Below are 12,541 nucleotides of genomic sequence, written 5' to 3' on the forward strand. Positions count from 1 at the left end.
GGTAAGACTTGTTCATATCCGCCACCTTCGCTTTCTGTTGATGGTACATTCCATGCAGGGATATTACCTCCCATTATGGTTCCTCCAGCTCCATTCCCTGAGACATTCAATAAGCACTTCATCCCTTGGGGCCATCTTCCTGATGTATTCATGGAGCTTGGTGTTTAATCTTGGATATATATCTTGCACATATGTTAGCCAATGAGCACCACTCTATGCCTTCATTGGCTAACATATGTGCAAACAGCGGGTTGATAGTTTCTCTGCTCCCTAATACTGTCTTGTTCCCTTTCGTACATAAATGCCTCCTTGCTATGTGTGTTTTTATTTGTATTATTTTACTCATCCATTTTTACATGTTTGGGCACTATGATACGTTCAGACCAAAAGTGATTTGATGATTTCTATGTCAAGCAATGTTAATACACAAATGTGCCAATTTTGAGGTGAAACATTTTCCACTTCTATGAATATATTAATTTGCTAATTTAATAATTGATCCTTTGGATGCAGCCTCCCTCTTGCGTCAGTGTTTCTCACATTGTAAAAAGTAGCTTTATTGTGCAGTGTAAAATGGTTGCTAGCCCACCAGCTGATCCTTGGGCATCACCTTCTATTTTTGTGTCCTGTTTAATCCTCTCTCAGTAAACAATCTTTCCTGTTTTTGTCATAGTTTGATATGTAACGGTAAACTTTACTGTGAAAACAGCGCTACCAGTCATTAGCTAATGTAGCTAACTCTATGTTATTCTTCAGCCTACATATACATTTCTGATGGGTGGTATTCTCCCGATCCTCATTGATTCCTGGTCTGTTTGATGTCTGTCGGGCTCATGAATATCAGACTGCAATCTGTCATGTCCTCATGCTTATAGTTTTTATCTCAGCTTCATGACTCCTGTGTGAATCCAGATTTCTTCCAGTAAAACTTAAAGTTTGGTAGCTCAAAAGGAAATAGTGTTTTCATTCAATTTCTCTGATCCAGTGTTGGGGTGTATCCTATCCCAGCATGCACCAGGTGGAAGGCAAAGAGACAACAACCCATCAGAGGGCAAAATACAGATCAAAAGATTTCTGATATGAGATCAAACAAAGTCTAAGCTGAGGGATGGATCTCCATACTGTCCACCGACACTTAAAAGTAAATTAGTTTAGCTAAGATCAGCATATTTTTTTCTTTTCTTTCTTTCATTCCTTCTTTCTTGGTGCACATTAAGGTGCTTGGAATACCAACGAGTTCCTCGAGCCTTTGATTTCATCAATTCAGCTTAAAATGTCTAACATGGAGCTAATCTGAATGCCTGCAGCCTCTGATTAATTATCCTACAACCATGAATTATAGATTTTAGTGTTTCCATTTGAAGATTATTGGAAATGTGGATGCCCCCCCCCCAAAAAAAAAAACCTCTACTGTGTGAGGTCAACGTAAAGCAGACAGGTAGACCTCAGTACCCTCGGCTCACAATTAGAATTAGCATCAGGATGCACCAGAAAGAAAGCTTCAACTTAGACCAAGAATCCAACTCACCTGAATCAAATTAAATAGATGCGGTAGCTTATTGTCAAGTTCTACACAGTGATCCATTAATTTGAATCAGGTGTGTTCCAGCAAGGAAACATCAAAACCTGGAGGACACAGCACTCGAGGACCAGAGTTGTCCATCCCAGTTTTAGACCAAGTGAAACAGGTCAATCATGTCAGTCTTCCCGTAAATATCTGATCTTTTATCTTGTATAACATCAAAATATTAACAGCTGCATATAATTAAATAGTGTGAAGTTAAAAATCTCTGAGAGGCAGCAATGTAATCAGAAAACCTCCTTCCTTGTATGTACCGGTTCTCAGTGCTTCCGGACACTGTGAAGGTGTTGCTGTGCTGCTCGGACACGTACCTCCAGGATTACAGTACAGATGAGTTTGACACACTGGATGATGGCATCCTGGCTCCCTGATATCGTCACCTCCCTCTCTGTGGAGTTGGGGAGGAGGTCACCGGCCACCTGCACCTGAGCACCTGTTGTCTACACACACATACACACACACAAGCACACAGTTATGATCCACACAGTATTGATCCATAAAACACATTAATAAAGTATTTTTTCAAACCTTCAGATGGAATCAAAGTAAATTGATGCTGTTTGTGTCATGTGTTTGGAAAGTAATCCAACATCTGTCAAAATAACGGTTTAAGATTAATGTGCAATTCATTATTTAGCTTCTTGTGTTGCTATGGAAACTGTCAGACCTGATATCTAGAGTAAAATGAGTCATTTGAGTAGCAGCTTTGTAAAGTTTTCAAGGTCTTATTCAGCTCAAAAGGTTTCAGTCTGATAAACATTTATCCATCAAAAAAAAAAAAAAAAAAAAAATCTAGACAAAGGGTATAATAAGCAATCACAGGGATCATCCTCTAGCTTCTGGATGTTTGCAACCTGAATCTCTAAAACAGTTTTAGACTATTAACTGTGTGTAACAAGCACATTTTTTGAAAACTGGAGAAAAGGTAAATCTGTTGTCTCAGACACAGCTGAGAAAAACTGCAGTCAAATGCAACAATGCCAAACATTTCAGTCTGATATCTGCAGAGCTCATATTAGCAGAGCTGAGTTAATTCCAGGATTAATGCTGCCGTCTAACCCCCAAGGTAACAGGCTTTTAGAGAAGGACACAGACTACTTTCTGGGTGAGTTGCTGTTCAGTAGTGAAGATCTTTAACACAGTTCTCAGGCCACCAATGATCTCTGCAGACAATTCAGATCAGCTTGTACACATCCAAGCAGATGAAAAGATGGGAAATCTTGGTAGTTTAGACCTTCTAGGTGCGTGGATGGATGAAAGCAGTTTGGATTAGGACCCTTCTTATCTCATCTTTGACACATTCATGGCCAAAGCCCTGTCCCAGTAATATTTATTTTAAAGAAAATAGTTCATGTTTTGTACATTTCTGTTTATAATTAATAATTCAAATAATTAAACTGGCATTTAAAGTGTTAAAAGTCCAAAATTAATTGGTATTTGGTAGTTTTGAGCCAGTCTGAAGGTGTTCCAGTGATTTATGAAGAACAGAAGAAACAAACAAAAAAAAAAAGAAAAATCCTTTATAACAGCGTTTTGCATCCTCTCCAGAGGGAGTTTGTGACACGGCATTCAAATTATAAATAGAATCAAATAAATCAAATAAATTTTGTTGCTAATTTTTGACATGTTTATGCAAGTGTCTAACCACCAACAAGGAAACATTCCTCAAATTTTTATTATATGCAAAATAATTACATTTTTGTGTTTGTATTTTTTTTTTTTTTTTGTAATGAATGAAGCAGCAACTCAGAAATTCAAACTGACATTTAAAGGATTAAAATCCAAAAAATGATTTAAAGTTTGGCACTTTTGAACAGGATAGAAATGTTTAAATGGTTTATGAAAAACATAAAAAATATTGATGCATGATGATTTTATAGCAGTTTTCATGTGTGGACGCATTTGGCCACGATGTCACTGAAGGGTGCAAAATTAATTATTAAAAGATGTAATACAAAAATATAGTCTAAAAATTAAGGTAGTTTAAAAAAAATCATGCTGCTCACTGCAACACATCCAAAATTATCACAAAAAAAAAAAAAAAAAAAAAAGTTGAGAAAAATGGACAAAAAATGTCCTGAAATGGCTTAGGAACTTTCTTTCTTTCTTTCTTTCTTTCTTTCTTTCTTTGTATTTATTTATTTTATTTTATTTTATTTCATGGTTTAATTCTTACTTGTCAGACAGATCTTTTAATGTCTCCATGTCCAAGGACCCCTGAAGTAACGTTAGTCATTTTTATGATTTGAATGACCTAAACAACTAAAAACAACAAAGACCTAAGGAATTTTCCAGCAACTTAACAACATGTTTGCCATATGTGGTCTGGTCTACAGTGGGCAAGGCCAGCCACCACTTCATGCAACACAGAACTAATGACACCAATTTGATCTCCAAACAAGTTTTGATGGCCGTACCTACAGCCACACATTTAAACCCCCACTACACCAACACATTTTATTTATGTTAGTTTGAGGTAACACTATTTTGTTTATATATTTGGTTTAAATTAGGTTGAAATGCTTTAGTTGTCTTTTGTTAGCGCACACATTAGAGCACGACTGTATTTTCAATTCTGTTTAAGTTCTGTGTAATTAAAATATATTCTTTTCTCTTAATGGTGCTGGGGGAGTCTTATGAATGCTTGGGGGCAGAAGTGAGCACAACTGGTAGAAGCCAAGGAGCAGGAAGTGTAATAACGGTTCCAGCTAGAAAAGAATACGCAATTTGTGTGTGTGTGTCGTGATGGCTGCTGATGAGACATTTTGTTTGGTTGCCAATCCAAGATAAATCTAAACATGAATTCCAGAAATCTGGCATTCTATTGGCTGAAATACCGACTCACATGGGCTTATAAAACAAATAAACATGTTATTTTGGATAATTTACCTCACTGTTACTAATTCGTTTAAACGCTGTTTGCTGTATTTACCAGTGAGGCATGTCTGTTATCATCCGTGGGTTTTGGTTTGATAGTTTTGTCATGTTATGTTCTTCTTTGTCTTAGGTTGTCGTTCTTCCCTTTGTGTATTCTGTTTTGCTTTCTGCTTCTCCTCATTAGCACACCTTCCTGTTCTTCATTAGTCCATCTGTGTCATCATGTCATGTAGTTTTCATATCATGATTTGTTCATGTCATGTCACAGTCTTATTTCCATTGTGTTTTGTTTTTGTAAGGTTAGTTTTTTGTTATTAAAACCTTGTTCCTGCTCCAGTCTGCCTTCTGCCTCGTCATCTGCCTGCATTTGGGTCCACCTCTCATCCACACCACAGTCCTGACAATGTCAGCCCAGTTCCACCGACTCACCTCTCTGATCTCCTTGATCTTCGAGCCCCCTTTACCAATAAGGGAACCGCACTGGCTGGCTGGGATGACCAAACGCAGGGTGACCGGAGGCTTGCTGGTCACTGTGCCATTAGCTACCAAAGCTGTCAGGTCCTGAGAGGTAGAGAAACAAAACATAAAAACTATATTATTTTATTTTCTCTGGATTCATCCTTCAGTGTACATGAAGCAAGATAAGAAACAGCTGCTGACATATGGTGTATTCAACCATCTGTCAGAGGAAACGCATCATAGGTCTGATTATACAGATATGTCTTTACTTCTCAGTAGGATTAATACAGTATGTGGAGATCACATTTTATTTTTAAGTACTTTTAAAACCATCACAATAGACCAAAGTTATAGTAGTCATAAAAAGCAAGAATAATTGACATTTGAAGGCTGTTCCAGAGCTGCTACTGCAAAGATATCATCTCCCCAATTAACTAATCCTGTCAGGGGAACAGCTGAAATCAGTTTCCAGGAGATTTAAGAGGCCGGGAGTCAGAGTAAGGACAGAGGAGTTCAGAAATATAATCACATTCATGAAAAGCTTTAAAGACATCAAAAAGAATATTAAAATCCATCCTCTATTTAACTGGGAACCAGTCAGACTTCAACTTTCTCAAACTCCAAGATTTTTCATATGGATCTGAAAACTGAACACCAGGAGTTTACAATTGTTTATGGACTCGACTGATGTGGAATATTTAGAATTTAAGGACAGACCAGTGTATCATCTGTATAGAATGAGATCTTGTATTTGCGAAAGATCTATAGGAAATAGATGGAGAATAAAATTGGTCCCAAAATTAAGCCTTAATGAACTCCATAACTCTGAATCAGGCAACTCGATCTGTAGTTATTCATATCTGATGTATCTAAGCTTAGTGTGTTAATGAGAGGAATATGTCACATGACATGAGTTTTGAATGTTACATGGGTCAAGGCAGCTGTAGGTGTTGCCAGCACCTGGACGAATCAAAAATCAAAATTCACATGTATTTTGAAATTTCTAATCACTTTGGCTAAAAGCAGCCTGGTCTTATAACATTCAATGAGCATAATATCTTGACACCACATTACATGGTGGAGCTACTTCACGACACAGTCACTACAAACACATTCAAGAAGAAAGAAGATGAGCATCTCCAATCGAAGGACATTAAACTAGGGTATCTTGGTAAAATGTCTCATTGTCATACTTCTTTCTTTTAGTCTCAATACATCCTTTATACTTCCTAAACTGAACATTAGAGTCAGTGTGTTGAGCATATACCACTAGGTTATCAGGTTTCTCTGCACTCACACACTTTCAACATCAGACGCATCAAAACACGATTAACAGGAAGTTCAAATGGAGGGAGGAGGATGGAGGAATTCATTCTCAGTGCCAGCACAGTCAGACACGAAGCTTTGTGATGGAATCTGCTGGACTTGGGTTTGTTTTAAGGGGTGCAGCTTCAGCCGCACATTAGCTTCAGATTTGATCAAGATGCTGGAAAGTTCAAACAGATCCAGAAAAAAATAAAACTGTACAATTACCTGACTGCGAGACTATGAAAACAAATTTAAGTCCACATTGCTAGTACTGCTTGGACCCCTTTTACTTTCAGAACTGCCTTAATTCTTGGTTTCTTAGATTCATCAAGTTGTTGGAAACATTCTTCAGAGATTTTGCTCCATATTGACAAGACAGCATCACACAGCTGCTGCACATCCATTATGAGAATCTCCTGTTCCACCACATCCCAAATCTGCTCTGTTGTCTGACAAGTGTCCTGAGATGACATTGTTGTGAATTGGCGCAATACAAAAAAAGCTGAATTGAACTGATTGAGATCTGGTAACCATGGGTACCGTTTGGGATGATTTTAACGGTGACATGGTGCATTATCCTGCTGGAAGTAGCCATCAGAAGATGCTACACTGTGGTCATAAAGGGATGGACAACTGCTGATACAAGTCAGAATAGATCCATGCCTTCATGTTGTTTCCACCAAAATTCTGACCCTACTATCTGAATATTGCAGTTCAAATGGAGAGTCATCTGAACAGGCAATGTTTTTCCATCTTCTATAAGTTCTTTTTGGTGACCCTGCATGAATTGTGTTCTTAGCTGACAGGAGTGGAACCTGGAGTGGTCACTCTGTCATCTCCAACCAGTCTGCATGTTGGTTCAGACAACTGCTGCTCACTGGATATTTTCTCTTTTTCAGACCATTCTCTGTAAACTAGAGATGGTTGTGTGTGAAAATCCTAGTAGATCAGCAGTTTCTGAAATACTCAGACCAACAACCATGCCACGTTCAAAGTCACTTAAATCCTCTTTCTTCCTCATTCTGATGCTCAGTTTGAACTTCATCAAGTCTTCTTAAACCATGTCTACTTGACTAAATGCACTGAGTTGCTGCCATGTGATTGGCTGATTAGATATTTATGTTAACGAGCAGTTAAACAGGTGGAGCTGACAAAATGGTTTGAGAGGCAAGGGAATGAGTGATTAAAAATGTTGATTATCTGTGTCTTCTCTTTCTTTTGTAGTTTGACACTTTCATATCCAGCTGGTCATTACAGCAGTAGCGGCTGGGCTGTCTGTGATCAAAAAGAAAAAGATGAGAAATAAACAACCCAATTAGAAGAAAACAAAAAGACAGATGACAAGAGTGAAGGTTGTGCAATGACAAATGGCTGAACAGAAACTGTATGTAATCAAAACAAAGCTTTCAAATGAGAAATACCATTAAAGAAAGATGAAGGTTTAAAGAAAATAGCACAGGAAAACCTGTGTAGAAACTTAAAAATATTTAATTTAGTTTAAAAAATAATTACAAACATAGAGATGGAAGGAAAAGAGAATAAACAGAGATGGGGAAAGACAGAAACTTCCATTTTATTCATGGCTGCCTCCAGTGCAGTTTATTTCAGGAATGCAGAAAAGTAAACCTGAGTAATGTGATTTCATATACCAACAGAAACACATGTGGGCGCTGAGCTGCCAAGAATGTTAAAAAAAAAACCCCAAACCATCTTCATCACCCGAAGTTGCTCACATCACTTCACACAGCTCCCCAGCAGACAAACAAAACAAGTTCAGTTGGAGGAAACAAGAAAAATTTCCTGTCGAATGTGTGTGTGTCCAAAATAATCGACTCAGGATCAGAATCTGCTGTCTCCCAATTTTCTTCCACCAAACTGTTCCCGCACTCAGAGTGGGACACAAACCCACACTGCTGATGATATAAATATCTGCAGCGGGGACTTATTTCATTCAGACCACGTTCATCTGATGGGCAGCCCAGACGAGGCAGCTATTTACATTTCAGATGCGACTCGGCGCCGAGTCCAGCTTGGCCTAATTGATTGAACCCATCGTATTAAGAGCCGGTGATTTAGGCCGTTATTTATTACCTGAGTTAATTAAAGAAAGAGGGGGGGGGGGGGGGGGGGGGGGGGGGGGGGGGGGGTCTTACAGGAAGAGTGGAGAGGGAGATTGGACCGAGAATAGAAGAAAAGCTGCTGGAGGGGAAGATGGTTTGTAATGAGAAAAGAGAGGGACGGGCAGTTTAAGAAGAGCTGCTGAAGAGGAAAACATGGGATGCAATTAAAAAGTGGGAGAGTGACAGAAGCCTTTCTGGCTAATGGAGAAGAGGAGCAGCGGTTGTAGGAGGTGGAATAATTGAGAGGTGGAGATAAGACAAAGGTTAGGACCAGAAACTGTTTGTGTGTTTGCCTTTCTAAGAGAAACAATTCATTAAAAGTGTTATAAGTAAGATGTTCCTGTGAAAAATTAAATTTAAGTTTTAACAACAAAACACCAAAACAGCTGGGAAGGTAATGGAAGATAAATTTCTGGTTTCTGATATTGAAACTGAGACATTTTACCATTTCATGGAAAATATCTAATTTTGAATTTGCTGACAGCAACACATCTTTGATGAAAAGAACACGTAGGCTTCAGAGCAGGGGTGTCAAACTCAAATACACCATGAGCCAAAATGACAAAACTGGAACAAGTTGACGGCCGGACTGGTTCAGTGTTTATTAAAAGCCTTTTTTAAAATGACCTTATTGTACACATTGAACCTGGAACTAGCAGAGCCTGTTAGTTATTGCCTATGAAACAGAATTAATCATTAAATAAATAAATGAATAAATAAAAAGTCTGTTCAAACCTGTTGCAGTTATTACTTAAAGCTCTATATGCATGTTTCTTTTTCAGAGTAATTTCATAGTAAAACATTTTCAGGTAAACAGCCAAAAGCAATTTTCTTATTTGAAATATAAAATGACCTGAAATATCAAGGGAAAAACTGCAAAAAGTTTAATTGCACTGAGGAATATATATATATTCACAAAAGCAAAATTCAATCAATCAAGGTCCAGGACTGTTGAGCAGCTAGAATCCTGCATCAGACCAGAATGAGACATATTTTTCATTCTGTTTTTTATTTACATTTTACACAGTGTCCCAACCTTTTTAGTGGTGGAATTATAATAAATGTCCTACCAGAGAATTTGCAGCATTGCCTGTTTACGAAAAAAAAAACAGCTTTGATTGCTGCTGGCTCTTTATTATCTCCTGAACAGCTCCAGCTGCTTGAGATTAAGGAGATGAAAGTGTAAATCTTTGTGTTTAAAAAATAAACTTTCCAGTTTCAATAAAGTAATTCACTGGACACTGCTGGGATCCTCGTCCAAAGCCTCAGAAAGTCATTCTGAAATGTCAGATTGCCCCTGGTGACATGAAACTGAACCACTTCCAGGATGTGTCCTGTTATTCTTTGGGACCTGAATGGTGCAGAAACATGAACTCCATGAACCATGATGGAAAGAAAAGAAAAACAGGATTCGAGATGTCTGAGAAAAAAAAAAAAAGTCAAGGTCAGAGAGGGAGTCGCTGACAGAGATGCAGAAGTTTGACCGGGGCGAATATAAACTGTGATCTGCATCTAAATTAAAGAGATGATGGACAAGTGTGGAACCTGTCTGTTCAGTTGGAGCTAACCTCTCACTGGATGGACCTCACTGAGACAGACAAAGAAGAAGAATTGTTAGGTGGAGGGAGACTTCATGTGCATGATCCACTCAACCATGATCAGTTCAAAAAGCCGAAAAATTCCATGATGTCCATCGCCTCGTTTTAAGATGGTTTAATATTCAGATAACAGGAGGTGATTCAGGGAACAACATGATTCCAGTCCACATTTACGTGTGGGCTGGAAAACTGGGATTTTTAGCAGGCTATTTCAAAATGTGTACTACTGTCTCCATGATTTAACATCAGAATATATGCAGATCTTGTCTTTGTTTCCATGGAGACATCCATTCTAGTCAAGATAGCACTGGTGCTAACACTCCTAACAGGATCCCAGCCAGTGTGTCCGTTTGGGGCCTTAAGGGTTAAATTTGGGCTGTAGATAAGAGTCCCAAGTGAATGTGTCCGCAGTTTCCACTGTGGCCTCACCTGTGTTTGCCCATTTGGATTTCAAATTGGTTCTTACTGGGCTTCAGCAGGGGCCCAACTTGGTGAGGGCTCATGGGGTAAATTTGCTCTGTTTATGTCCATGCCCACTTAGCCCCCCTACATCCCTTATGGGGCTCATACAGCCAGCCCATATGGGCTTCACACATGGAGCCCATGTAATTTAAGACACATGGGCCTGAAAATTTTGCCCAGTTCAAGCCCATGCCCACTCAGTACCCACATAGCCCATATTTAATCCTTGTGGGCTCGACATGGACATGCTGGCTAGGGACTTCCAACATGTTTGCATATAAATGAACGATTCAGTTCTAACTACCCAGATGAAAAAACAACAGTCTGCTGGTTTAGGATCAGACCATTATGACCTCTGTATGACTGATCTGGTCTGAAACCAGCTGGAATACCTGCATTTGTATCTGAAGCCTCATTGTAGTCTGATACAGTTCTTAAAGAAAAGTAAAAGTACATTAAAAAACAAGCTATTTGTTTAAATGTGGATTTCATGCCCTCAAACGGAAATATCCAAATTAAAATTTATTAGAAGTAACACCAAACTGCTGATCATCACGTCTCAGTAGTGGTTGCAGATGGCAGGGTGTCTCAGTTTGTATGTTTTTCTAACATTGTGGGGGTTAAAATTTTGCTGTTCTAACCCTGCTGAACCTTCAAACATCATACTACCGAAAGTCTGCAGTCAAGGACCAGAGTTTACATCCCTGATGTAGGCTGCTTTTCACGAATGCTAATATTAGAGTGCTGTAATGTTAGGGTTAGGGTTACTATAATTCACATTTAGTCAAATATGCATTTATTGTAGTAATAATATAAATATTAGAATAATGATAGGACTCTGCCTTCATAACGGTACAGACCAACTTGTATACTGATGTGAATGTTTTAACTTTGCAGACAGAGCTCATTCAAACTAATTTTAATGGTAAAACTGGGCCATCATCAAGTTTATGACAAATTTGTACATATTTGTACTGATATAATTAAATCTTTATGTTAAAATGGGTTTCTAACTTGTTTCAGTTAATCTCCATGTAACCCTGTCAGTGCAGAGGGTGTTAAATGTTAAATGCTAAATGTAAAATTTTGTAAAAATGTTCATAATTTTAAAGGTCTGTATTTTTTTTACAGTTGTTTATTCAAGAAAAGGTTTTAATGTTATTTGTGTAAAAGCTGTTTAGCGTCAGATAAAATGGAAGAGCCGCTTTTCTAAGTGGGCAGTGAAGGGTATAGAAAAAGAATACTGTTGTTTGCTCCCTCTGGACTGAAAGAGTTATTTATAGAGTCTAACAGTAAACTCACCAGTTATCTGCAGACTTCTGCTTTCTGGATTAAGTCTGTGTTTGCTATGATTTGTTTCTTCATGGCACCAAGCTGTTGACAACTAGGTCCCCAAGGAGCCCTGTATTTGGTTCCTCTGGGTCAGGTTTCTTTTTCCTTAGCTTCAGCTATGATTATGCTTCACCAACAGAGGACTCTGTCCAGGGATAGCCCCTAGCAAGCACTCATCATTTCATGTTAGATCAGCCCTGGATGGCTGATGAATTGTGGAACTGTGACTGGTAGGACAAATCTTTACTTACCTTCCTGCAAATTCTGCAGGAAAAGAAAGAAACTTCAGACACACGTAGTTTCTTAGGTGAATATCAACACCATATACACCTTTAGAGTCACCCAGGGGTATGTTGTTTTTCTTATTTTGGCCTATTTTTCTGTGTGTTTACTGTTGTACTTTCTTTCTGTGACTGTAGAATTATTACATGATATTTTCTCTGAGAGGCGACAGTAGCTAAGGAGGAAGATAAGCTGTCTGCCAACCTGAAGGCTAGGGAATCGATTCCAGGCGTCCCCTGACTACATGTCAAAGTGTCCTTTGGCAAGACACTGAATTCCATGTTGCCTCCTGGTGTGTCTATCAGTGGTATGAATGTGTGTAGTAGGAAAAAGCACTTATAACAATAGAAGTGTGTTGTGTGTAAATATAGTGTAAAAGTGCTTTGAGTGGTCAACATGACTAGAAAAGAATTCTATAAGTACGGCCCATTTTACACTGTTTAACTCAATTTACCAGTTCCTTGTCATTAATCATTCATTGTGCTCCTGCAAACAAGTCCTAGATCTGGTCCAGCATCACT

The 12,541-nt window shown here is 38.4% G+C and overlaps 1 protein-coding gene across 1 annotated transcript in view; it reads right to left on the reverse strand.

Annotated features, from left to right (window-relative positions):
• Positions 1-12,541, reverse strand: part of pcbp4 (poly(rC) binding protein 4) — a 205,350-nt gene that overhangs the window by 66,687 nt on the left and 126,122 nt on the right. Inside the window, exons 7-8 of the mRNA XM_041979989.1 lie at positions 4,889-5,020; positions 1,894-2,022 (exon numbers count right to left, since the gene is read on the reverse strand). Coding sequence (XP_041835923.1) covers positions 1,894-2,022; positions 4,889-5,020 — 261 coding nt within the window. The remainder of the gene's footprint in view (positions 1-1,893; positions 2,023-4,888; positions 5,021-12,541) is intronic.

The sequence above is a fragment of the Melanotaenia boesemani genome, chromosome 3 (genome assembly GCF_017639745.1).
Source record: "Melanotaenia boesemani isolate fMelBoe1 chromosome 3, fMelBoe1.pri, whole genome shotgun sequence".
In the NCBI taxonomy this organism is placed as follows: Eukaryota; Metazoa; Chordata; class Actinopteri; order Atheriniformes; family Melanotaeniidae; genus Melanotaenia; species Melanotaenia boesemani.